This window comes from Pelodiscus sinensis, chromosome 29 (assembly GCF_049634645.1).
Source record: "Pelodiscus sinensis isolate JC-2024 chromosome 29, ASM4963464v1, whole genome shotgun sequence".
Classification (NCBI taxonomy): Eukaryota; Metazoa; Chordata; order Testudines; family Trionychidae; genus Pelodiscus; species Pelodiscus sinensis.
Window position 1 is genome coordinate 975,104 of NC_134739.1, and position 27,680 is coordinate 1,002,783.

The 27,680-nt window shown below is 45.5% G+C and overlaps 1 protein-coding gene across 3 annotated transcripts in view; it reads left to right on the plus strand.

The window, feature by feature from the left end:
- The window catches only part of MYO1D (myosin ID), a 301,918-nt gene that overhangs the window by 77,334 nt on the left and 196,904 nt on the right, over positions 1 to 27,680 (plus strand). For all 3 annotated transcript variants that reach the window (XM_075911435.1, XM_075911436.1, XM_075911434.1), the window contains exons 5-11: positions 6,687 to 6,740; positions 7,744 to 7,839; positions 14,278 to 14,394; positions 14,844 to 15,047; positions 18,078 to 18,223; positions 18,313 to 18,427; positions 20,428 to 20,598. In XM_075911435.1, coding sequence (XP_075767550.1) covers positions 6,687 to 6,740; positions 7,744 to 7,839; positions 14,278 to 14,394; positions 14,844 to 15,047; positions 18,078 to 18,223; positions 18,313 to 18,427; positions 20,428 to 20,598 — 903 coding nt within the window. The remainder of the gene's footprint in view (positions 1 to 6,686; positions 6,741 to 7,743; positions 7,840 to 14,277; positions 14,395 to 14,843; positions 15,048 to 18,077; positions 18,224 to 18,312; positions 18,428 to 20,427; positions 20,599 to 27,680) is intronic.

The following is a 27,680-nucleotide window of genomic DNA, read 5'->3' on the forward strand; positions in this document are numbered from 1 at the left end:
AGAACTGGAGGCCCTGGCCCAGACCAAGAAATATGATTTAATTGGGATAACAGAGACTTGGTGGGATGACTCGCATGACTGGAGCGCTGTCATGGAAGGGTATAGATTGTTCAGGAAGAATAGGCAGGGGAGAAAAGGAGGAGGAGTTGCACTATATGTAAGAGAGCACTATGATTGCTCTGAACTCCAGTATAAAGAGGGAGAAAAACTTGTTGAAAGTCTATGGGTCAGGTTTAAAGGAGCAAACAGCAGTGATGTTGTGGTTGGTGTCTGCTACAGGCCACCGAACCAGGTGGATGAGGTAGATGAGGCTTTCTTCGGACAACTGAGCGAAGCTTCCAGATCGCAGGCCCTGGTTCTCATGGGGGACTTTAATCACCCTGACATCTGTTGGGAAACCAATATGGCAGTACACAGGCAATCCTGGAAGTTTTTGGAGAATGTTGGGGATAACTTCTTGGTACAAGTGCTGAAGGATCCGACCAGGGGCCGTGCACAGCTTGACCTTCTCCTCACAAACAGGGAGGAACTAATAGGGGACGTAGAGGTGGGTGACAACCTGGGAAGCAGTGATCATGAGATGGTAGATTTCAGGATCCTGACCAAAGGAAGGAAAGAGAGTAGTAAAATACACACCTTGGACTTCAAAAAAGCAGATTTTGACTCCCTCAGAGATCTGATGGAAAGAATCCCCTGGGATGTTAACATGAAGGGGAAAGGAGTCCAGGACAGCTGGCAGTATTTTAAAGAAGCCTTATTGAAGGCACAGAAAGAAACCATCCCGACGCGTAGCAAGAGAGGCAAACCTGGTAGGAGACCGGATTGGCTTACAGGGGAAATCCTTGGTGTACTTAAGCACAAAAAGGAAGCTTACAGAAAGTGGAAACTTGGACAAATGACTAGGGAGGAGTTTAAATGTATAGTTCGAGAATGCCGGGGGGTTATCAGGAAGGCGAAAGCGCAAATGGAGTTGCGACTAGCTAAGGGTGTAAAGGATAACAAGAAAGGTTTCTACAGGCATGTTAACAAGAAGGTGATCAGAGAGGGTGTGCAGTCCCTAATGGATGAAGGAGGTAACCTAGTGACAGAGGATGTGGGGAAAGCTGAAGTACTCAATGCTTTCTTTGCCTCTGTATTCACGGACAAGGTCGGCTCCTGGACTTCTGTGCTAAGTGACGCAAGATGGGAAGAAGATGGACAGCCCTTGGTGGGTAAAGAACAGGTTAGGAAATATTTAGAAAAACTAAACGTACACAAATCCATGGGTCCGGACTTAATGCACCCGAGGGTACTGAAGGAGTTGGCAAATGTCATTGAGGAGCCTTTGGCCATTATCTTTGAAAAGTCGTGGAGATCGGGCGAAATCCCGGATGATTGAAAAAAGGCAAATGTAGTGCCCATCTTCAAAAAAGGGAAGAAGGACGATCCAGGGAACTATAGGCCGGTCAGTCTTACCTCGGTTCCTGGAAAAATCATGGAAGGGATCCTAAAGGAATCCATTTTGAGACACTTGAATGAGAGGAAAGTGATCAGGAATAGTCAGCATGGATTCACAAAGGGCAAGTCGTGCTTGACCAATCTGATTAGCTTCTATGATGAGGTAACTGGCTCAGTGGACATGGGAAAGTCAGTGGATGTTATATACCTTGACTTTAGCAAGGCTTTTGATACGGTCTCCCACAATATTCTTGCCAGCAAGTTAAGGGAATGCGGATTGGATAAATGGACGGTAAGATGGATAGAAAGCTGGCTAGAAGGCCGGGCCCAGCGGGTAGTGATCAATGGCTCGATGTCAGGATGGCGGTCGGTTTCTAGTGGAGTACCCCAAGGTTCGGTTCTAGGACCGGTTTTGTTCAATATCTTTATTAATGACCTGGATGAGGGGATAGATTGCACCCTCAGCAAGTTTGCAGATGACACTAAGCTAGGGGGAGAGGTAGATACGCTTAAGGGCAGAGATAGGGTCCAGAGTGACTTAGACAAATTGGAGGATTGGGCCACTAGAAATCTCATGAGATTCAACAAAGACAAGTGTAGAGTCCTGCACTTGGGACGGAAGAATCCCAAGCATAGTTACAGGCTGGGGACCAACCAGTTAAGTAGTAGTTCTGCAGAAAAGGACCTGAGGGTTACAGTGGATGAGAAGCTAGATATGAGTCAACAGTGTGCCCTTGTAGCCAAGAAGGCTAATGGCATATTAGGATGCATTAAGAGGAGCATTGCCAGCAGATCCAGAGATGTCATTATTCCCCTTTATTCGGCTTTGGTGAGGCCACATCTGGAGTACTGTGTCCAGTTCTGGGCCCCCCACTACAAAAAGGATGCGGACGCATTGGAGAGGGTCCAGCGGAGGGCAACCAAAATGATTAGGGGTCTGGAGCATATGACCTACGAGGAGAGGCTGAGGGACTTGGGTCTGTTTAGTCTGCAGAAGCGAAGAGTAAGGGGGGACTTGATAGCAGCCTTCAACTTCCTGAAGGGAGGTTCCAAAGAGGATGGAGAGAGGCTGTTCTCAGTAGTGACAGATGGCAGAACAAGGAGCAATGGTCTCAAGTTGTGGTGGGAGAGGTCCAGATTGGATATTAGGAAAAACTATTTTACTAGGAGGGTAGTGAAGCATTGGAATGGGTTACCTAGGGAAGTAGTGGAGTCTCCATCCCTAGAGGTGTTTAAGTCTCGGCTTGACAAAACCCTGGCCGGGTTGATTTAGATGGGATTGGTCCTGCCTAGAGCGGAGGGCTGGACTTGACGACCTTCTGAGGTCTCTTCCAGTTCTATGATTCTATGATAAGGGGATGGTTGGATGAAATAACATGATCTTGGTAACTAATTGACCATTCATTATAGGGAACTTTCTGGGTGTCTGGCTGGTGAGTCTTACCCACATGCTCAGGGCTTAGCTGATCGCCATATTTGGGGTCAGGAAGGAATTTTCCTCCAGGGTAGATTGGCAGAGGCCCTGGAGGTTTTTCGCCTTCCTCTGTAGCATTGGGCACAGATCACAGCTGAAGGACTCTCTACATGTTGGGGCCTTCAAAGTATTTGAAGGCTTCAATATCTGAGACATAGGTGAGAGGATTATTCTGAGAGGGGTGGGCGAGATTCTGTGGCCTGCGCTGTGCAGGGGGTCAGACTAGATGATCATAATGGTCCCTTCTGACCTTAAAGTCTATGAGTCTATGAGTCACCAAGGGCAAGTCATGCTTGACCAATCTGATTAGCTTCTATGATGAGGTAACTGGCTCATGTGGTCAGTGGATGATATATGCTTTGACTTTAGCAAAGTATTTGATACAGTCTCCCACAATATTCTTGCCGGCAACTTAAGGAAGTATGGATTGGATAAATGGACGGTAAGATGGATAGAAAGCTGTCTAGATTGTTGGACCCAACGGGTAGTGATCAATGGCTCGATGTCAGGTTGGCGGTCGGTTTCAAGTAGAGTGCCCCAAGAATCGGTTCTGGGGCAGGTTTTATTCAACATCTTAATTAATTACCTGGATGAGGGGATGGATTGCACCCTCAGCAAATTTGTTGGAGGCAGGGATAGGGTCCAGAGTGAGCTGGACAGATTAGGAGATTGGGTCAAAAGAAATCTGATGAGTTTCAACAAGGACAAGTGCAGAGTCCTGCACTTGGAATAGAAGAATCCAAAGCATGGTTACAGGCCGGGGACCGACTGGCTAGGTAGCAGTTCTGTAGAAAAAGACCTGGGAATTACAGTGGATGAGAAGCTGGATCTGAGTGTGCCCTTGTAGCCAAGAAGGCTAATGGCATATTAGGGGTGCATTAGGAGGGACATTGCCAGCAGATCCAGAGAAGTGATAATTCCCCTTTATTTGGCGTTAGTGAGGCCACATCTGGGGTATTGTGTCCAGCTCTTCCCCCTCTCCTTCCCGAAAGGATGTGCACGCCTTGGAGAGGGTCCAGTGGAGGGCAACCAAAATGATTAGGGGGCTGGAGCGTATGACCTACAAGGGGAGGCTGAGGGATTTGGGTTTGTTTAGTCTGCAGAAGAGAAGAGTGAGGGGGGATTTGAGAGCAGCGTTCAACTTCCGGAAGGGAGGTTCCAAAGAGGATGGAGAGAGGCTGTTCTCAGTAGTGGCAGAACAAGGAGCAATGGTCTCAAGTTATGGTGGGGAGGGGTCTAGGTTGGATATTGGGGGGGAAAAACTCTTTACCTAAGAGCGTGGTGAAGCACTGAAATGGGTTACCTAGGAGGGAGGTGGAATCTCCATCCCTAGAGGTTTTTAAATCTTGGCTTGACCAAACCTGGCTGGGTTGATTTAGTTGGGGTTGGTCCTGCTTTGGGAAGGGTGCTGGACTCTGACTCCTGAGGTCTCTTCCAGCCCTACGATTCTATGATATCTGATGTGTGTCCGTTAATTCTTTCCTGTAGATACTGTCTAGTTTGTCTATTATACATGGCAGAGGGGCATTGCTGGGACGTCATGGCATAGAACACATTAATGGAAGTGCAGTTAAATGAGCCTGTGATTTGTGGCTGATGTGGTTGGCTCCAGTGATGAAATCGCTGGTGTAGATGTGTGGGCAGTGTTGGCACTAGGCCTGATTGCATGGATGGATTCCTGGATGATGATGATGGAGATGTGTTGGGTGGTGACTGGAAAGAAGTTGTTCATGGTTAGGGGGTTGTCTGTAAGTGAGAATTGGCCTTCCTCCAAGGCCTGTAAGAGTGAGGGGTCATTTTCCAGGATAGGTTGTAGATTGTTGATAATGCGTTGGAGGAGTTTAAGTTGTGGACTGGAGGTGATGACAATTGGAATTCTGTTTTCTCTTTTGGGTCTGTCTTGAAGTAGTTCCTATCTGGGTACTTTCTGGCAATCTAAGTTGATCCTATCCACTGGACCCCCTTGTCCACATGTTTGTTGACCCTCAAAGAACTCTAGTAGGTTAGGAAGGCAGGATTTCCCTTTATGGAATCCATGTTGACTTTCCCCATCAAATTCTGTTCATCCATGTGTCTGACGATTTTATTCTTTACTATAGTTTCGACCAATTTGCCTGGTACTGATGTTAGACTTACTGGTCTGTAACTGCCAGGATCACCTCTAGAACCCTTTTAAAATATTGGTGTCGCATTAGCTATCTACCAGTCATTAGGTACAGAATGTAAAGCATTTTTGCCCCCAGAATAAAGTTATAATAGCTAAAGTTAAGAAGCTGTCAGAGTTCTGCATCTCATTTGTTGCCACACAGACACCTTAAAACCATTGTTTTCAGAGCTCATTCCATCATAGAATTTGAGAGATAAATAAAAAGGTTTTGGAATGTTTTGTACTCAGAGTAAAATCTGAGATTAATTTAACATGTATAAAATTGCTTTTCACTGAAATTCTTGCACTGAAATCTCACTGAAGCATAAATCATAAAGATTTCTGTGTGTCTGCAAGTAGTGATGGTGTGGTTTTAGAAATATTACATTGAGTTGATACCATAGTTTTACATGATTGTCTGTTAACTTTTGTTACATGTTCTATGAGATTGAGGGAAAGTGTCTTTTGTGTCATTTTAGACTGTACAGATTTGACAGCATCTGGCAGCATTTTTAAATTTCTATCTCTTTCTTTTAAACCTAGTTCCAGAAGAAACATTTTCTTGTATTTAGTTTTAAAATGTATTGCGTTGACCCTAGCAACACACTAAGGGAACATGTGTACAGCTGCAATGGCGTTTAATCCAAAGGCTTTTTATAAAAAGTGTTTGTTTGCACTCTACTTAATTCTGGTTTCTTTTTTAAAAACATATTATTTTGACAGTTTAATATTATCCCAATTGGCTGACGAGAGCAGGTAATGATTTTCCATAGCTGCATAGAGAGATCTGATTTTAAGTCACCTAAACTTCCATGATCATACAAATCATATTTACAGCAGTCACCTCACTAATTCTCACTGAGTTTTTTGCTAACCCATAATATAATAGTAGTAATTCTCAAAGGAAAACCCCAGTTGTTTCACTCTACTTCTCAGCAAAGGTTTAATAGCAAGAGGTGGCTCTTTATTACTAAGACTTTATTGCTGCAAAATATTCTATGCTTCACCAGCTGGTTAAGGATTTAAGCAAAACTACATTATTCCAGTCAAAGTTTTGCCATGTGCTATGGGTGGCTTCTGCCTTTTAATCATTAAGTAAAAGCAAAAGTTTGTAGCTGACAGTGGTTCTGTGTCACTACTGAAGTTAATTGCATTCTCCTACATCTTACATTGGTCTGGGACAAAGATTCTGTGGTGATCTTGCTCCTACCAGTATTGGTCTCGGATTAAAGATAAGCATCACTTGAACTGTGGCTTGGTGCAACTGCTTTACCTGTTCTGGTTTGTAGAAGAAGAGTTTGCCAAAGGGTGCCCCAACTGGTGCCTGGAGGACTTGCAGGTGATCACGTGGTTCTGTTTCCAATTTCCAACTGGTAAATCATATTAATTTAAAAATAATTTGTGAGCTTTGCATGTAAACAGTTACCATGGTCACCACTGGGGGTGTCGTATTTAAAAACAGCCTGTTTAATTGTCTTGGCTGTGCACTCCATGGGACAGAGATTACTTATCATACACATTTGTAAAAAGTGCTAGAGGGATTTTGGGAATGATAGTTTTTTGCATTGGCAGTCTGTGGTAAGAAGCACACTACCAGTGTAATATATGTCTTTTTGTCTTTCCCCCCAGTCCCGAGTGATAGTGCAGCAGCCAGGAGAACGAAGTTTTCACTCATTTTATCAGGTTAGTATTTGCCTACGCGAACACATGGAAATTAGCTGACTCATTCCCCTCTCACAGGACATACAAGCAAGCAACCAATGCATTCTCTTACATGCGTTTTGTAAGCGGATGCTCTGTTATCTCACACTGGGCCAATTTTCTACCTTGAACTTTTTTTCAGTTGGCTGAAGTTGCCTAATTTTGGAGAGGAGGCCATGGGAAGGTGAAATATTCCCACTCCTCTTCCTATTCTTTAACTCATTTGTAAATGTATTAGTCCTTCAGAGCATATAATACTATCCCTGGGCTCTAGATTAGTGCTTGATTTGCCGTACAGCTAATGTCCTCCTTTTTCATGAGGTTTCTGTAATTTGGGTGGCGCTAGTTTTGTGGCACTGAGTATGTTTATAGCTTACCTTTTATTTCTGTGCCTTCACTATTTTTTTGGTAGTCTCATGCCTCTGTAGGCTCTTCTGGGACGGAAATGCCCTTTACCATAACTCTTTATAAGGAAAATCATCAACATACTTGCCATACTTTGTTCAGCACAGTTGCTGATATTTGCCAAGTGTATATACAGCACTTTATTTCCAGCATGTGGCAATTTGACAATATTTCATTGCGGAAATTACATATGTTCTCTCCTGCATGCTAACCTGAAACCATCTGTATGATATTGCCCCTGTTGAGACGTTTTGACTTGTTTTCAGGGTTGTTGCTTTAATATCCTTAAAGGAAACCACATGAAAGGTGTTTTTGGCTCTGTCATGATGGAAATGTGTATATCACAACTGCATCATTTACACAGCCTTTCCCTATAATTGGAAAATTCATTGCATGATGCCCACTAACGTCAGGTGCCACGACTGTTTGCTTGTTAGTAATGTATGTGGAAAGTTGTGGTCATGCCTCACTATGCGTAAGGAGGAAGGATCAAAGCATATTCAATGTGTCAATAAATGACGCCAACTATGAAGATGGTGGTTTTTTTGAATGTTTGTTTTGTAAAATCCTATTTGTGCAGCTTCTCCAGGGAGGTCCTGATAAAATACTACGCTCTCTACATCTTCAGAAAGATTTCTCTGCATACAGCTATATCCGGGCTGGAGGACAGTTAAAGGTGAGGATATAGACCGTTAGTTTCAGGTAACTTGTTCTAAAGTTGTACGTATATCTGAAAGTGGCACATTGACATCCATGCTCATTATCAGGGGAAGATATTGTAAAAAATGGATCATTCCTGCCACAATCTAAAAGACTGGGCAACTGCCAGGCTGTCACCCTAGCTGCTGTGGTGGATTGCTGGAACTTTTTGCTGCTTTCTCCCTGCAGTAGCTGCTGGTGTGGTAATGAGAGCAAACCGCGTGGGTGTGATGTACTTAGCGTAGTGGTCATGGACCAGAAGATCTTGAAGCCTCTGACAGGTGATCCTGACTGATTTGGCCAGGAAGCTATCAACTACTGGTGCTTCAGTTGCCCCTCCATCTACCATCATGTTGCTCCTGCCCTCTGCCTTGGAGCTGCCCCTGAGAGCCTCCTGCTTGCTGTGCAGGGTGTGGGAGGAGAGGGGGGCTCTGATGTCAGGGTGTCCCTCCTGCACCCACTTCTCTACCCTGTCTCCACACAGAGAGAAGGGGATGAAAGGAGCTTGGCAAGGCAAATCTCTCTCTCTGTCTCTCAACACACATGGGGGGGTGATGGTTGCTGCTTTTACTGCTTGCAAAATGTGTTATGTCCCCCCTGGTCCCCCAGGAGCAGGCAGGATGAAGGGCGCCCTGAGAGTAAGGAGGTGGGGTGGGTTCCGGTGTGGCCTGGAGGATAGGGCATTCGCCTGGGGAGGGCAGGGTGGCAGGCACGAGTCCCGGGTCCCCCGCCCCATGGAGAGGAAGGATAAAGGGCACCCTGGGTATGTCTACACTGCAAAGTTAATTCAAACTAACAGACGTTAGTTCGAATTAACTTTGATAGGCGCTACACTAGCGCTCAGCTAGTTCAAACTTAATTCAAACTAGCGGAGCGCTTAGTTCGAACTAGGTAAACCTCATTCCATGAGGACTAAGCCTAGTTTGAACTTACTAGTTCGAATTAAGGGGTGTGTAGCCCCTTAATTCAAACTAGTGGGAGGCTAGCCCTGCCCAGCTTTCCCTGGTGGCCACTCTGGCCAACACCAGGGAAACTCTACTGCCCCCCTCCCGGCCCCGGACCCCCCAAAGGGGCACGGTCTGGCTACAGTGCCCGTGCCAGGTGCAAGCCTGCCAGCACCCAGCCAGCAGACTCTCCACCTGGCACTGCTCGAGCCAGCCACCCGATGCCCTCCAGCCCTCCCCCTTTTCCCAGGACCAGGCTGGCGGCTCCCTCTTCCCAGGACCAGGCTGGCCGCTCCCAGGAGCCTGCCCTGGTCCACAAGAGGCGGGCACCCGCCTGGTCCAGTGCAGACAGCATGGACCTCATCCACGACCTTTGCACTAGGCACAGGAAAGTGGCCGGCTAGGGCAGGAGAGCTGCCAGCCTGGCCACCCAGGAGCAGGTTTGCATGAAAATCAAGGTGGTCCAGTGAGAACCCCGACCCTGAGCTTACAATGGCTGTACTGGGTCAGGCCAAAGGTCCTTCTAGCCCAGTAGCCTGTCTGCCGACAGTGGCCAACCCTAGGGACCCTGGAGGGGATGGACCAAAGACAGTGACCAAACCATTTGTCTTGTGCCATCCCTCTCCAGCCTTCCACAAACTTTGGCCAGGGACACCATTCCTACCCCCTGGCTAATAGCACTCCGTGGACCCAACCTCCATGACTTTCTGTAAGTTCCCTTTAAACTCTGTTCTAGTTCTAGCCTTCACAGCCTCCTGCAGCAAGGAGTTCCACAGGTTGACTCTTTGCTTTGTGAAGAACAACTTTCTGTTATTAGTTTGAAGCCTGCTACCCATTCCTTTCCTTTGGTGTCCTCTAGTCCTTTTATTATGGGAACTAATGAAGAACTTTTCTGTATGCACCCTCTCCACACCACTCTTGCTTTTATAGACCTCTATCATATCCCCCCCTCCGTCTCCTCTTTTCTAAGCTGAAAAGTCCCAGTCTCTTTAGCCTCTCTTCATATGGGACCTGTTCCAAACCCCTGGTCATTGTAGTTGCCCTCCCCTCTCCTACCCTCTCTCTTCCCCTCTCCCACTTCCTTTTCCCAGTCTCCCCCAGTTTTGTTCAATAAAGAGAGATTCTATTTTTGACCACACGTTTTCTTTATTTTGTACATCAGGAAGGGGGGCTAGGGAACGGTAAGTGGAAGGAGGTGAGGGAGGAATGGGGTACGAGCCCCCGATGGGGAGGACTGGGCTGGCTCTGCGGGCTTCTGGGGGTGGAAGCTCTCCTGCAGCCCCCCAATTGCCTCCTCTCCCCAGATGGCAGCCTGCGGCAAGTGCAGCCGGGCTGATGGCCGAGTGCTGTGATGTGCCAAGTGTGATGTGCAAGTGGGGCACCCCTGAGAACTATCTGTCTGGGGTGGGGTTTGGGACCCTTTAAACACAGCCCTCGGCTAGCCTGAGACAGCAGCTCCACGCTCTAAGTCCTCATCTGATGCCCTGCCGGCACTGCTTCCGGCCATCCTTAACCTCTGTTCTGGGTCCACTCTGTGTGGACATGCTAGTTCGAATTAGCAAAACGCTAATTCTACCTAGTTTTTAAGTCTAGCTGCGCTAATTCGAATTAGCTTAGTTCGAATTAACTAATTCGAACTAAGTTAGTTCGAATTAGCGCTGTAGTGTAGACATACCCCCTGAGAGTAAGGCGGTGGGGCAGGTTCCAGCATGACCTAGGGAATAGGGCATCAACTAGTCTTTGTATTTCATAATTTTTATTTCTCTTACACTTAAATTTAATTCTTTGAGTAGTGAGTTCTAAAATTCCTAATCTGTCGTGGCAGGAGTCATTATCCCATTGGTAATTGCTGTTTCTGGAAGTGGCTGGCATGTCCCTGCACGTCATGAGAGGCAGAGCAGGGGATCTCCACATGCTGTCCTTGCCTGCAGACACCTCTCCTGCGTCTCTCAATAATGGGGAACTGTGGCCAGTAGAAGCTGTAGGCTCAGTGCCTGTAGATGAGGGGCAGCATGTGGCACCATGGTTGTACCTGCCAGCTGCTTCCAGGAGTGGTACAGGGCCCAGGTCAGGAGTAGCTCCACTGCTCAGCCACCTGGAAGCCATCTCAAACAGTGCTCAGCCAGTGCCTGCTTCCTGAACCCCTGTCCCAGCTCTGAACCACCTCCTACACCTAACCTCCTGCCCCAGATTTGAGTCCCCCTGCACCCAAACTCCTTCCCAGAGCTTGCACCCTGAAATCCCTTCTGGACCCCAGTCCTCTGCCCTGGGCTAAGCTCCTCCGACACTCCAAACCCCTTGACCCAAGACCACAACCTGTACCCCAACCCCTTACTCCAGTCTGGTGAAAGTGAGTGCAGATGGTGGAGGAAGTGTGATGGAGTGAGCAAGGTGAGGCCTTGGAGAAGGGGTGGAGCAGGGGCTAGGTCTCTAAAAGGGTGTGGGAAGGAAGTGGGGCAAGGGTATTTGTGTTTGAGGTAGGTCTTACATTGCACTTGAACATAAGAACAGCCATACTGGGTCAGACCAAAGGTCCATCTAGCCCAGTATCCTGTCTGCCAACAGTGGTCAATACCAGATTTCCCAGAGAGAGGAATCACAACAGGCAATCTTCATGTGATCCCTCTCCTGTTGTCATTTCCAGAGAAACAGAGGCTAGGGACACCATTCCTACCCATCCTGGCCAATAGCCATTGATGGACCAAACCTCCATGAATCTATCTAGCTCTTTTTTGAGCCCTGTTAATGTCCTAATCTTCACCACATCCTCTGGCAAGGAGTTCCACAGGTTGACTGTGCACTGAGTGAAGAAAAACTTCCTTTTGTTTGTTTTACACCTATTAATTATACCTATTAATTTCATTTGGTGACCCGTAGTTCTTATATTGTGGGAGTAAGTAAATAACTTTCTTATTCACTTTTTTCACACCAGTCACGACTTTATAGACCTCTATTGTTTCCCCTCTTTGGTCTCCTCTTTTCTAGGATGAAAAGTCCCAGTCTTTATAATTTCTCTTCATATGGGGTCTGTTCCAAACCCCTAGTCATTTTTATTGCCCTTTTCTGAACCTTTTCCAATGGCAGTATATCTTTTTTGAGATGAGGCGCCCACATCTGTACGCCGTATTCAAGATGTGGGTGTACCATGGTTTTATATACAGGCAATAAGCTATTCTCTCATTCTGTATTCCTTTTTTAAGGATTCCTAACAATCTGTTTGCTTTCTTGACTGCCGCTGCACACTGAGTGAAGCTTTTCAGAGAACTATCCGCAACGACCCCAAGATTTCTTTCTTGAATAGTCATAGCTAAATTAGTCCCCATCATATTGTATGTATAATTGGGATTATTTTTTCCAGTGTGCACTACTTTAAATTTACCGACATAAAATTTCATTTGCCATTTTGTTGGCCAATCACTTAGTTTGGTGAGATCTTTTTGAAGTTCTTCGCTGTCACAGTTTAAATTGAAAAAGTGATCTCGTGGTTAAAAATTTTGGAGACCACTGTACTAGGAGGTGGTAATGGGGCCCTAAGAATCAACCTCAACAGTTCGTGGTCTAAGTAGCTTCACAAAAATTGTATCGGAGCCTCCAGTACAGGGCGGCAGTCGGGGCTGCAGGCAGCAATTGGTGTATGCAAATACCTGGCATAAGAGACAGCAGCATGGGGTGGCAGCCGGCTCCCGCCCTGTGTTGCCAGTGTGTGTAACCACTGAACACTTTAGCAGTTAGACGGTGACCCAATTACCTGCTTTTTAACACCTCTAATTATAACTAACAGCAAAGTTTGGCCATTAGTTCCATCAGGATCCACGTATCAGTAGCTTTCCAACCTCTGATTCTCTTTTTTACCAATATCATGTCAATCAGATTTTTGAAGTGTCTGGACTGGTTATTTCCTTATAGCGGATCCTGTTTACACCTGGGAGCTTAAATCTAGTATTGACAAAGCTAGGCTGGTATTGATGAAGCCAGGCTCACAAAGTTCATAATGGACACACTGAGGGAGAACTCTCCAATAACTATGCATTGGGCATGAGCACACACCTGAAGTGGACTAGACATGTACATTGTTTCTTGTAGACCCGTTGTAGAATAGGGTAACCCTTTTGTCTTCATCAAAGGCTGTATGTATGTCACTAAATTCTAGCTTCAGCAAAGTAGAACAAACAGAGCAGGTCTGTCTGTCTGAAGGTGAGGCTCTGCAAGTGACTTTAAAAATGCCTTGCCACTAAAGGCTTGTGTTAAAACTCCCTAAGGTCACAGATTTCCTGGCCTTGGATGGGTATTGTTGCAAAAATCCCTTTGAAAACCCAGGAAGGCGCATTTGGGAATTCCTTCCTGTGAGGTACCCTTAAGCTCTCTAACCCTCCCTCTGGAGAGAGCTTGAAAACTGTAATTTCTTTTAGCAGTCTGGCTTTGCAGCACTAGGTATGTGCACATGGAAACTCCCACCTTCTAGGACACAGGAACCAGATCATGGTCTTAAAAGGGGGATTTTTATTAACAAAGAAGAAACACTTGATGAAACATTACTTGGTTGCTAGGTAATACAGAGCAACTAAAGAAAGAATTAAAACACAGAGAATTGCTTCTCTGGGATTGAGTTTAGAAAGTTAGTGTAGGGGTTAGTTATATGTGCTCAGCACAGAGAAGTCCAGAGAAACCCAAAAATAATCTGATTGCATTTGACTAAACATTCCCTGTTCTACTTACATATCTATAGTTTCAAGATTTAATCCTTCCCTTGGCATGGATGTTGCAGGATTCTCCATGCCTGGCTCCCTGCTTATTCATGTCCTCCCAGACTGCTCTGGTTATACAACAGGCACAGGAAGGTCGCTGCTTCCAATTCAGAAGCCCCCATAGTATTTCCCTTGGTTCTCCTGGATTTCTGCCAACTCACTTCCAGCTTCCCTAGCATTCCTGGGGACTCTCTAGGATTCACTGTCTATTGTTTTAGCACTTGCAGGCAAGACAATTTGCGTTTGATAATCAGAGAATCCTAGGGCTAGAAGACACTTCAGGAGGTCCAGTCCAGCCTCCTGCCCAAAGCAGGACCAATCCCAACTAAATCTCAAGAGTTAACCACTGTGAAAAGACTTTGGTTAATTAAAGGGCAGGAATGTACAGAAAAGGGCATCATCCCTCATTCAGAACACCCAGTTTTTCAGATGATAGGATTTTTGTACAAAGGAGGCAGGATTAAATTGTATGGGTACCTGTGAAATTGGCATTTCTTAACTTTTGACTGGTTGACTGAAGGTTTTTTATGTGATAAATAGAATAAAAAGTGGCTGTGACCTACTATTGTGAGCAATATTCACTTTTTTCACATCTGATTCTGTGGCCGTTGCATAATGGCTGCCACATCAAGTCCCTGAAGCCATACAATGGTGATGCTTTGTATTCTACAGTGTCTGTCCAGAGTGTGAAAGGTACTGAATCAGAAATATCTCCATTCTCTTCAGTGTTCCATCAGTGATGGTGCGGAGTTCAAAGCCGTGGCCGATGCCATGAAAGTGATAGGCTTCAAACAAGAGGAGGTTCAAACTGTCTACAAAATTTTGGCTGCTATTCTTCACTTGGTGAGTTCTCTGCATGTGGACTTGTGCAAGCTATTCTTCCAAGATGGCAATGACAGGGCGGCCAGGCTGTATTACTGTGGGTATTGAGATGTTCTTCTATCCAGATGCAGATAGAAGTGCTGTTTGGTTGGAAAAGTACACACTATTCCTGCCTGCCAGCAGTGGGTCAGATTTCCCTGTGGGGCAATTTTGATTTTCTAGTCTGACCTTCTGTACAACACGGGACATAGAATTTCCTCACAACAATTCAGACTAAGTTGGGAGTGGAGCATAAGGACAATTCAGTCTGAATTAAGAAGTGTGTTAATTTCTTAGAAATGTGGGGTTTTGTTTGTTAATGAACTGAACAGCAGATCACTCCCTAGAAATGAAGTGCTCACTTCAGTATGGCTGGCAGTGCTCTCAGCAGAAACACACTGAACAGTCTTGTCTTTCACCACTTGCTACAGGGGAACTTGAAGTTTTCAGTGGATGGCGACACGCCTGTGATTGAAAACAGCAAGCTTGTGTCCATCATTGCAGACTTGCTGTCAACAAAGTCTGACATGGTGGAGAAGGCTCTGCTTTTTCGAACGGTAGCTACAGGCCGGGATGTCATTGACAAGCAGCACACAGAGCAGGAAGCCACCTACGGCAGAGATGCTTTTGCGAAGGTGAGTCTGAATTCTCTTTCTACAAGTTGGTGCTAGTTTGTCATGCAACCGTTTCCCAAATCCCTGTCAGTTTTTGCTCTAATTTCACAAATGGTAGGAGCCTATGGATGAATGAAAGTATTGCAGAGTCCGAAATCTCTAGGGAAAGGTGCAGCAAAGAGAGAAGTTGTCCAATGAAATTGTAAGAAGATCGATCGCAAGGTTTTGGGGCTGTTAATCTGGATGCTTCTTTTTCAATATGTAGTTTTAGAATGTTCAAATAGTGAAATACTTGAATGCAGCAGAGTTCAAATATTATCTGAACTAGGGCAATCATAGAACCATAGAGCTGGAAGAGACTGCAGAAGGTCATCAAGTCCAGCCCCCTACTCTAGGCAGGACCAATCCCAACTAAATCAACCCAGCCAGGGCTTTGTCCAGCTGAGACTTAAAAACCTCTTGGGATGGAGACTCTGCTACGTCCCTAGGGAACCCATTCCAGTGCTTCACCACCCTCCTAGTGAAATAGTTTTTCCTGATATCCAACCTGGACCTCTCCCACCACAACTTGAGACCATTGCTCCTTGTTTTGCCATCTGTCACTACTGAGAACAGCCTCTCTCCATCCTCTTTGGAAACTTCCTTCAGGAAGTTGAAGGCTGCTATCAAATCCCCCCTCACTCTTCTCTTCTGCAGACTAAAAAGACCCAACTCCCTCGGCCTCTCCTCGTAGGTCATATGCTCCAGCCCCCTAATCATTTTGGTTGCCCTCTGCTGGACCCTCTCCAATGGGTCCACATCCTTTTTGTAGTGGGGGGCCCAGAACTGGACACAGTACTCCAGATGTGGCCTCACCAGAGCTGAATAAAGGGGAATAATGACATCTCTGGATCTGCTGGCAGTGCTCCTCTTAATGCAACCTAATATGCCATTAGTCTTCTTGGCTACAAGGGCACACTGTTGACTCATATCCAGCTTCTCATCCACTGTTACCCCCAGGTCCTTTTCTGCAGAACTACTACTTAGCTGGCTGGTCCCCAACCTGTAACAATGCTTGGGATTCTTCCATTCCAAGTGCAGAACTCATCAGATTTCTTGTGGCCCAATCCTCCAATTTGTCTAAGTGACTTTGGACCCTATCTCTGCCCTCGCGCGTATCTACCTCTCCCACTAGTTTAGTGTCATCTACAAACTTGCTGAGGGTGCAATCCATCCCCTCATCCAGGTCATTAATAAGGATGTTGAACAAAACCGGTCCTAGAACTGAACCTTGGGGCTCTCTGCTAGGAACTGACCACAAACCTGACATCGAGCCGTTGATCACCTGTTGGGCCCTACCTTCTAGCCATCTTTCTATCCATCTTACCGTCCATTTATCCAATCCACATTCCCTTAACTTGTTGGCAAGAATATTGTGGGAGACTGTATCAAAAGCCTTGCTAAAGTCAAGGTATATCACGTCCACTGACTTTCCCATGTCCAAAGAGCCAGTTACCTCATCATAGAAGCTAATCAGATTGGTCAGGCACGACTTGCCCTTTATGAATCCATGCTGACTATTCCTGATCACTGTCCTCTCTTCCAAGTGCCTCAAAATGGATTCCTTAAGGATCCCTTCCATGATTTTTCCAGGAATCGAGGTAAGACCGGCCTATAGTTCCCTGGATCATCCTTCTTCCCTTTTTTGAAGATGGGCACTACATTTGCCTTTTTCCACTCATCCGGAATCTCTCCCGATCTCCGCGGCTTTTCAAAGATAATGGCCAAAGGCTCTGCAATGACATTTGCCAACTCCCTCAGTACCCTCGGACCCATAGATTTGTATATGTTTAGCTTTTCTAAATAGTTCCTAACCTGTTCTTTCCCCACCAAGGGTTGTCCACCTTCGTCCCATACTGTGTCACTTAGTGCATTAGTCTGGGAGCTGACCTTGTCCGTGAATACAGAGGCAAAAAAAAACATTGAGTACTTCAGCTTTCCCCACATCATCTGTCACAAGGTTACCTCCTTAATCCAGTAGGGGCCCTACATCCTCTCTGATCACCTTCTTCTTGTTAACTTGCCTGTAGAAACCTTTCTTGTTATACTTCACATTGTTTGCCAGTCGCAATTCCAATTGCACTTTTGCCTTCCTGATAACCCCCTGGCATTCATGAGCTACAAATCCACAAAACAAGTTTAGCCACAGGGCTTAGCCAGATGTTGGAAGTCTCTCCTTTGTTGGCTCATGTATTTATTCAATGGAAATGCAATTAATGAGATTGAACTGTCAAATATCTGTGTTCTCAAGCACAGCCGAGAGTGGTAGGATATCCTTAAATGCAGTTTAAAGATTGACATGCTACACCTTTGGTTTTTTGCCAACAGTAGCAGCCTCATTTGGAAGAATGATGGTGACAGACTATTGGAGGCATGCTTACCTACTCATTTATTTTAATTGCGGGAAGGATGAATGGGGGGCGTTGAACAGTGGCATTGGGAAAGGACTAACATTTGGGCCTGTCAACGAGAATGTCCTTTTAAGGTGGTTATACTGCCACAGTTACACATTACAAGTTTCGCTAATTTAAATTACTAGATTCTGAAGACAGAAAATAGCCTTACTTGTGACTACTTCTTGAAAAGTTAATGATAGTAAAATTTCATAGTACTGTATTTTGTGCTGTTTAAGTGCTCAGTAACCGTGGATAAAAATCTTATCCTGCATTCATCTGTTCTCCTATATATTTTCCATATTTATGCAATTCTTTGATGTGGAGACAAGTTGCAATATGGACTGCAGCTTTAATTGGGAGACGTTGGTAGAAGAATTGGTAGAGCTGTTTAAGATTCTGTTCCCATATAAACAAATTTAGAAAGAACAGCAGTTATTTGAAAAGAATAGAGGGCTTCTTAAACAGACTTTTGATCTAATTTTAGCAGTGAATATGGGTTTAATCAGAAAACCAGCTTGAACTAAACTATTACAGACACTAGTATAGAGACTTGGCAGAAATTCAGTTAAATCAGTTAGAGATTGGACATTAAGCTCAATGTTTGTTATCCTTCCAGGCTATATATGAGCGCCTTTTCTGTTGGATTGTTACACACATCAATGACATCATTGAAGTGAAGGACTATGATACCACAATCCATGGGAAAAACACAGTCATTGGAGTCCTAGATATCTATGGTTTTGAGATTTTCGACAACAACAGGCAAGCTGCATTGCTAAATAAGGAAACTGATGTTTCATTTTTCCTCAAATGAAAAACTAATCATTTCTCTCTCAACTTTATTTTTGCAGTTTTGAACAGTTCTGCATTAATTACTGCAATGAAAAGCTGCAGCAGCTTTTTATTCAGCTAGTTCTAAAGCAAGAACAGGAGGAGTATCAGCGAGAGGGCATTCCCTGGAAGCATGTGAGTGAATTGGCAGCAGAGCTTTGGTTGAATCCAGTGTAACAGTATAGGGCCCAGTCCTGAAGTTGCTTCTCACCTGGACTTCAGTTAGTCAGTGAGAGCTCTGTACTCAGAACACATACAGCGTCTCTCCTGTTAAGAAGTCAGACTCTAGAGTCTAGCTGAAGCAAAATGGAAAGTACATAAGACACCATTTGTATACAGTGTTTGGCCTCTGTGTGGCCTCTTTGACTGCTAGTGTAAAATGCCTCTTGGCCTTGTGGCTAAGATCATTGTTTTGTCCAGTTCAACAGGTGTTCAAGTAGACAGGGTTTTTTTATTGATCCTTTCTAACAGGTAGGATTTTGGTTAGGAGATGCTGGTTCAGAGTAAGGATATAAAGGACTAGTTGACTATCCAGTAAGTAAATGTAACCTGCAAATGTCCAGGAAAATTGTGCAATATCTTGTATAAGAACAACCGAACTGGGTCAGATCAAAGGTCCATCCAGCCTAGTATCCTGTCTGCCCACGGTGGCTAATGCCAGATGCCCCAGAGGGAGGGAACATAACAGGGAATCCTCACGTGATCCCTCCCCTGTCACCCATTTCCAGACAGAGGCCAGACACACCATTCCTACCCATCCTGGCCAATAGCCATTAATGGACCTAACCTCCATGAACTCATCTAGCTCTTTTTTGAACCCTGTTAAAGTCGACATAGCACTGGTATAAAGGTATACCACTACCTTGCGGTCACAACTTTTAAATTAAATTAATAGAGATTGCCTATCTCCTAGAACTGGAAGGGACCTTGAAAGGTCATCGAGTCCAGTCTCCTGCCTTCACAGCAGGACCAAGTACCATCCCTGACAAACTTTTGCCCCAGATCCCTAAATGGCCTCCATAAGGATTGAACTCTCAACCCTGGGTTTAGCAGGCCAATGCTCAAACCACTGAGCTATCCCTCCCCCAGCTTCTTCTGCCATAAGTGTATGTCTCATTAAGCGCATTCATGAAAGATTCTGTAGTTGGATATGGGATTGGTGCAGTTGTAATCTGAAACGTGAAAGGACACCCGTCTCCTCTGTGCCTCTTAGTGCTGCAAATATGTCTTCTATAGCTACCCCCTTCTTTTAAAATAAAGCTCTTCAGAGCTGTATAGGAAAGAGGATTAACTATAGACACACACATGGGGTACGTAGTGGATCACGTTAAAGCTGCCTGGCCAAATAGTCAAGAGATGAACCCCTTCCACTAGTTTGTTTTGTGTTAGAACTTCTGTGCTCTAAAAGGAAGAACAGATATTGGGCCAGATTCTCATCTGTTATGTTTGTTCCCAACTGGACCAGGGGGATAACTTCACAAAGTTAAACCTATTGTTTAATGCTAGTTAATGACTAGGTGGGTTGTGTGTGTGTGTGTGTGTGTGGGGGGGGGGGGGGGGGGGGTGTTTTTGCTGGCTTTAGTACAATCTAATCCTGATTCAACTACTCTGCTTTTGGTCACTAAAGTCCAAGTAAGGGATGAAGTTTGGATACGAGCACTCAACACCTGCTACAAGTACACTTCTCTTAGAGCAGAGAGTCTCTGCTCTGCATGGTCTGCAGTCCAGGATATTTTCAGATTGTCTGGAAAGCAGTAATTTTCATTATAATTTATATGTATATTATTTCCACTACCTCACTGGATCTCAAATCCTGGTCATGGCACATCAGTAGCCCACAGATTGGCATGCTTTGAAAAGCAAGAAGTGGGATATTTTGAGGATGTTGAGGCCTAGGAGGAAAAAATGGTCTACGTGGTCAATAGAATGAGACTGTTGAGCACGGCATTACTACTTCATAATGAGCTTAGTGCTTCTTAGTTTAGTTTCTTTATTTCACATTTAATACAACTGTATTGCACATAATTCCCCCTGTCTGGTTGCTGGTGTGTGCATAGATATGGGCACTAATTGTATATCTGCTTCTTTCTTACTCAGATGACTTCTACAAATACTTGTTCTTTTGTGTTCTGTAGATTGATTATTTCAACAACCAGATCATTGTGGACCTTGTGGAACAGCAGCACAAAGGGATCATTGCCATTTTGGATGATGCCTGTATGAATGTTGGAAAAGTCACTGATGAGATGTTCCTTGAGGCACTGAATAACAAACTGGGGAGACATGCTCATTTCTCCAGCAGAAAGGTAGCCAGTTCCTATGTACTCAAAAGCCACCTCCTTTCACATGCAGCACATGCTGTAACATTCTAATTGGGGTAAGGAAAAGGATTTACACAGTGACTTGGATAGAGGAAGGCCTCCTTAATAAAACTTCAGTGTCTGCTGCTGTACATAGTATTTCTGTAATTACATGGCCAATCAGGTTCTCTAGTTTAGAATGAGCTAATGAATGTTATAATGGTTTGTATCCAGAAGAGGGAGCTAAAGTATGGTCAATGCAGTCAATTTTATTTCAAGGGGAAAAATGGGGAAGTGTGAACTTGTCTTGACATATGATGTCATGTATAACCAATGGATGCACAGTTCCATTCATGTGACTGTTCCCTATTCAAGCAGCTTTAATATGCTGTGGCAGTGAAAATGTCTCACATTTCTTCATTACTGTATAATCTTAATCCTCAGTAACTACAATACGTGCTTATCTTAAATTGTGCCCATAACCCTCCAGGCCCTTTGATTTGCTTTGTTTTTGTATGACTGCCATTTGAGACTTTCACACCTTAATATTTTAAAAATACAGGGACTAGCCTGATAAATTTGAGAACCATTCACACAGAATAATCCAATATAGGCAGTCCCCGGGTTACGTACAAGATAGGGACTATAGGTTTGTTCTTAAGTTGAATTTGTATGTAAGTCGAAACTGGCTCCAGATTCAGCCGCTGCTGAAACTGATCAGCGGCTGACTACAGGAAGCCCTAGGCAGAGTTGCTTTGCCCCCGGCTTCCTGGAATCAGCCGCTGATCAGTTTCAACAGCGGCTGAATTTGGACTCCTGGGACAGAACAGCTGGGCACTGCCGGGTAGCTCCGCGCAGGACCAACCCGGCAGCACCCCAGCTGCTCTACCGCAGGCGTCCTGCAACAAAGGCCTGGTCTGCTGGGGGGAGGGAGGGGAATGGTTGCGCCCACTCCCCCCCCCCCCCCCCCCCAGCAGACCAGGGAGACCCGAGCAAAGCTGCGGAGGCGCAGAGGTCCTGCCGCCTCTGTGGCTTTGCTCCTGTCTCCCTGCTGTGCTGGGGGAGTCCCCCCCCCCCCCCCCAGCACAGCACGGAGACCCCAGCAAAGCCGCACAGGCGGTGGGGTCCCCCGCCTCTGCGGCTTTGCTCCGGTCTCCCTGCTGTGCTGGGGGGGGGGCAAAGGAGCAAAGCCGCACGGGCAGCGGGGTCCCACCGCCCGTGCGGCTTTGCTCGGGTCTCCCTGCTGTGCTGGGGGGGAGTCCCCGCCAGCACACCAGGGAGACCCGGAGCAGCTTTTCTCGCCCCGGAGGATGCGGTGGCGGGACTGCTGCGCTGTGGGCGGTCCCGCCGCCCGCGAGCTCCGGGGCGAGAAAAGCCCTGTTCGTAAGTGCGGATCCGCGTAAGTTGGGGACTGCCTGTAATGTCCTTTAAAACTGATGTCTTTTCATTGAGAAATAGTATTTGACATCTGTTCATTAGAATACTATTTTCTCCACTGCCAAGTGTTCTAGGTAGGGCACGAATATCACCTTAGCATACTTGTATAAGCAATGTGCATGAGACGGTCTTAAGAGCCCCAACTTCTGTACTAATCTGATTTCAGTTTAATAATGTGTTCACTTTTTTCATTGCATTCCCTTGGTATATATGGTCATGCCAATTCTCTTCTAGAATATGATCTGAGGAAGTGGGTCTGGCCCAGGAAAGCTCATTAAACCATCTTATTAATCTTTAAAGAGCTACATAGTTTTTCCTTTTGTTTTAAGAGTCTCTGAATTCAAACAATAGAAAGAGCTGGGTCTGGCTTGTTTTAGTGAGGAATAAAATAGGTTTTCATTTGGCTCTGGGTTGTCCTTAAGAACATTTCACTTGAAGTATAACCTGTCAGCTAAACTGCCATATACCATTATTTGGTAAAGAGCAAACAGTACTCTTGCTGTTAGCACTAAACTGCAGGGTTGCTGTGTAGTTAAGGTAGGTGCATATGTTATTGAATAGTTCAAATGTTATGAGTAAATAGCTGCGTCTTTACTCTGTATGGAAGTGTTATGTCTGTCATGCATAATTTGGGGCTAGGGGATTTGGATGCAAATTCTTTCCTTTTTTGATGATGATGCGTGTCCCAGGGACATGGGGAATGAACTCCATTTTCAGCACAGGAATAGCAAGGGCAACAATAGTCCAGATTCCCAATGTGACCCTACCAATATACTCCTAGGGCCTGTTCATTTGTAGGTCTCTTCTCTGCTTCTCAGGAAGTACAATGTGGTGGTGTGGGGAAAGTGAATCTGATGATGAGTGAGGGGCTATAAATGGGAAAACCACAACTGACTGAACCATTTCCTTCGGGAGCTTGTTTCTTCTATAGGACACATTCCACAGTATGGTGTAGTGCCAATACCAGTGTTCCTCAGCAGGGAGCAGCATCTTCAAGAAATCCTGTATTGGCACAGACTGAATGAGAAAACAAGGAAAGCAAAAACAAATGAGCACTTCCTTGTGTGTAGCCAATATTAATTACGGGGTGGGGGGACCAGTCCTATCAGCTAGTGTAAATCAATATTACCTTGAAGGTTTTGACCCATATAATCATCAGCATCTTGCTGCTTCTTCTGACCTTTTACTCCGCTGCAAACATCATTCTTCTCACTAATACCGAAGATATCTTGCTTACTGGTTGTTGCTTCCTCCAGTTACTGGCCAATACGTGTCTGAGTTGTTTCCATCTTCATATTTTAAATTACAATAAAGATCTGGCTTCATTTTGCTTCCACTTAGTTACTTAGCTTTATGGACAGCAATTAAAATTCGATGGTGTCTGTCGGGTAAAGTCTTAGCTTAAAGAAATTGAGGAAGCTGTTCTTGAAAGAGTTAAAATACATGTGCTAGTATGTTCTGGGAATAGCTGCTGTTTTCAAGGCTTGCAGTTGCATCACCCCCTCCCTCCCAATGCAGTATGTTGCACTCCACATCAGTGTGGATAAGCTCTAAGGGGCTGCTGTGCCCTAAATAGTCGTGTCCTAGTTTATATACTGCATATTTAATCTATTGCTTTCTGCGTGGTTGTCCTGCTTATTCTCGTGAAACCTAGACAATCTAGGATAAATACAGAATTTTCTCTGTGGGAATAAATAGCAAAAATGTATTATCTATAGAGCAGAATAGTAGATCTTTGAGACTGTTGTCCAAATCACCTGGTAACATAGTTCTGTATGCAACTTAACGCTTGGTCACAGCACCTGTTATGTAAGTAGCAAAGGATTATCAAAGCTCAAGACTTGTCTTACATTGAGTTTTCTAATTGATTCATCTGATGGGGGTAAGACTCAAGTGCACTGAATTGTTTGTATCTAAACTAGCAAGGTTTAGTATGCTCAGATGTAAACATTCCCTATTTATATCTCTCATCTAATATACCAAGGAAATAACACATGCATACACCTGTCATTAACAGATTCAGACATACTTCTGCTATGAATCACTGAATGCAGTGATTCTCAGCATTAATATTGACATGTGACTAATGTCCATTGCTTTAGAGTGAAACGTGTTCATTTCATAAAGCCCATATTTATTGGCGTCGCTCTCAAACTCATGCTTGTGAGAGTCCACATTGAGAGAACTAAAGCCAGTGTTAGAATATGAACAACATTCTCAGCAAACTAGTTAGATCAGAATGTGGTGGAGACCTGTCTGCTCCATAATCAGAAGCCCAGACACTTGGCTATTCCTCTGCTGTTTTTGCCTATGCTGTGTGAACAAAATCCCCTCACACAAAGAAACTAGACCCTGTATTTACTGCAGCCTGCCATTATATTATGGGATGCCTTAGACTTAGAGGCTGAGGGCATGACTAGCCAATGCTCCTGCAGCTATTGCTCCTCCTACTGCACATTGGCAAACAGTTTTCTTACCACCATTAAACATTGTTGCCCAAATAAGGTGTCAGTTATGGTAAATGGGAGGCTTCAGGGTTGTTCTCTGCTCATCAGTGGAGCACCTGCCATCCGATGAAGATCAGCTCTAGGGTACGCAGCATTTGTGTTAATCAACTTTGCTGTGATATCTGCCAGTCTAGCGATGCAGTGATGAAGTGGGGCTGTGACTGGATCCAGTGGCTGGCAGCTCCTTGACCATGAATGCTCTGCAAGTGAGCGGACATAGTATAACGATCAGGCAATCACATGTGTGTAGATGTGGCAGGAAAATGGTAGGCGGTCAGAAGAGGAAGCTCTCATAGTTAATCAGCTGAGCAGTGTATGGTGCTTATCACAGTGGTTCCAGTTCAAGACTGTGCGTTTCACATAGTTGATGTATTTGGTTTCCTAGCAGGATGGGTGCTGTTTAACATCTGTCAAACCATGAAGTAACATTAGCACTACTTGTCGGAGCGGATGTCTGCATTACAAAATTATGTTGACCTGTTACATTAAGGTATAGTCACCACAGTAATGAAATCACTTTTTCATGCCCATACTTTGCTCCTGGTGTCAGCAGTGCGTTTCATCCTCAGGAGCATTGGCGCTAATTTAACTGTCAACGTGAAGTGTTATGGAACAGCTTCTGAAAGGCAACCGTAGATGTAAGCAACAAGTGTCTACCCTGAAACTGCGGCAGTGTAAGTGCTGTGACCCTCATGGAAGTGGAGTAAAGTCACTACCTTTTTAGAGTCGACGCAGAGTGAGGCCAGTGTCACGTGTCTTGCACCAGTCTGAGATGTTTAGTTGTCATCTTCCATGTATTTTGAAAGCAAAATAGCAAGCACAAATGGCTGAGACGTGAATTGGAAGATGTTTGTAAAAGAAGAAAACTGGCTTTCTGCAGTCCTGTACTGTCAGTCATTTCACAGCTTCTTCGAGTCCTGGCTCATGTCAGTTCCAAGTAGTGTGTGCATGCCCTGCCTACGTGGCTCTTGGAGGATTTTCCACAGCAGCTGCGCTGGAGCAGTGCCAGCATGGCGCTTTCTATGTGATGCTGCCGACCCAGCCCCCCTTCAGTTCCTTTTCACTTCCCATGACAGTGGTTGGAACAGTGATATTCTTGCTTCAGGTGTCCCACTTGTCCCTAGTATTGGTAATTGTCGATTCTTACTGTTTTTGTAGGCTGGATAGTTACAGTTCTAGTGTTGGTTTGTATTCCCTCTGGGACTTGGGGCATGAAGCCTGTACCCATGAGCGACCCCCCATGACTCCTGCCTATGGCCTCACCTTCATTCTTTCCCAGTGAGGTGGTGGCAGGGACCTTGGTGTTGGGACCACCTCCTATGGACTGCAGAGCCTTGCCGCACCACCTCTGTCTGGGGCCAAAAATATGAACCTCCAAATTCAGGAATTCCTCGAACAGGAAAATCTGAGTGGATATTTTGGCACAAAAAGGCTACTCCAGAGTGGCACTCCCAGTAATTAAAATCATACAGGCTAACACCAAAAGCACCTGGCAAACACTTGCCTCCATTCTCCCAACTGCCAAAGAGGTTGAGTGTAAATATTTTGTACCCACAAAAGGGTCTGAATATACCTTCACCCACCCTCAACTCTGCTCAGTGGTGATTGAGACAGTGAATGAGTCACCAGGCCCGCATCCAAGTCAATCGATGCCAAATGCCTCTGACCTGTTTGGCTGCGAAATTTATTCCACCATGGGTTTGCTGCTTGGGATCACAAATCAACAAGCAGTGTTGAGCAAATAAATTGTAAGGAGTTTCTACCACCTGTCCCCCACTCTGAGTTTGGTGCCTTTACCAAGGTTGGTAAAGTGGCTGCTCCAGGTTTCCCTCCGCACCATAGATGTGACGTGTTCTGTCTTCTGAGAGAGCCAACACATGGCTCCAGCTGTCGAGTATCAGAGGGGCAGCAGTGTTAGTCTGAATCTGCAAAAGCGACGAGGAGTCCTGTGGCACCTGTAGACTAACAGATTATGCAAGTTTATGCTCCAGTAAATCTGTTAGTCTATAAGGTGCCACAGGACTCGCGGCTCCAGCTTTTTGGTCTACTTCCAGAGGTTCGGCCAACTATTCCAGACCTCCTGTTTGATGGGACTGGGTTCTTCACTGAACAAACAAACTCGAGACTTCCACAGCTTGAAGGACTCCCACGCTATCGAAGTCCCTGGGCATGCATACCCTGACTACTCAGCAAAAGCTATTTAAGCTGCAGGCCACTCAGCAGCGGTTGTAGGCCCCCCCAGACCCAGGCAGCATTTTTCTAGATACTACTGGCATAAGCTGTCCTGTTCCCACACGTTTAAAGGGACAGTTCAAACTCAAAGAATCATGTAACTGGAATTGATATGAGCAAGCACTTGAAGAAAAAAAGTTACTCGCCTTCTCATAGTGGGTTATTTTTCAAGGTGTTGCTCATATCTACTCCACACCCATTTACTTTCCACTCCAGCAGAAAAGCTGGGGGGCGGGGTCAGGTCTAAGCTGAATTTTATCTCTAGGGAAGACTAGAAGATTTATCCAGTGTTGCTCCGGTAGAGAGGGGTGTGTGGGGGCAGAGAAGCTGGTAACTGATCATTGGGGCCAGGTCAGGGCGGGGGTTGAGCTGACAGTCCAGTGGCTACCCCCTGGGGATTAGAGCGCTTGCTTGCCTCGTGTGGTCATTCAGGAGTATAACTGTCCCTGCTATCAGTCATTCCACGCACATCCCACTGTCCTGGCACAACCAAACCCTGGCCTTGCTTTGTTGGGATATGAGGAAGCTGCCTACCAAATTTGGAGGTCCTAGCTCTTACCATTTAGGAGCAATTCTTGACCAAATGGCCTCGCAGATGGACAGACGGACTCACACATTCTCAGACATACAGTTGATGGGGTCAAGTGGCTCTGGTGTTAGGGACCATCCTTTCAATTCTCACCGAGCTGAGCTGGTCCCCATCAGGTCACTTTCCTCACAAGTTCTAGGAGTGAGCAAGATGCTAGGGGCTCAGTTCCACTTTCCATGGCTGGCGAGAAGGGACTGAAGGGGGATCAGGTTGGCAGGGTCCTAGAGCACCCTACTAGTGCCGTTCCAGAGGGCTCCATAGCCCATCCCACAGGTAGCTGCTAGGGAATGCCATGCACACATGCCTATGAGGAACACATCTCG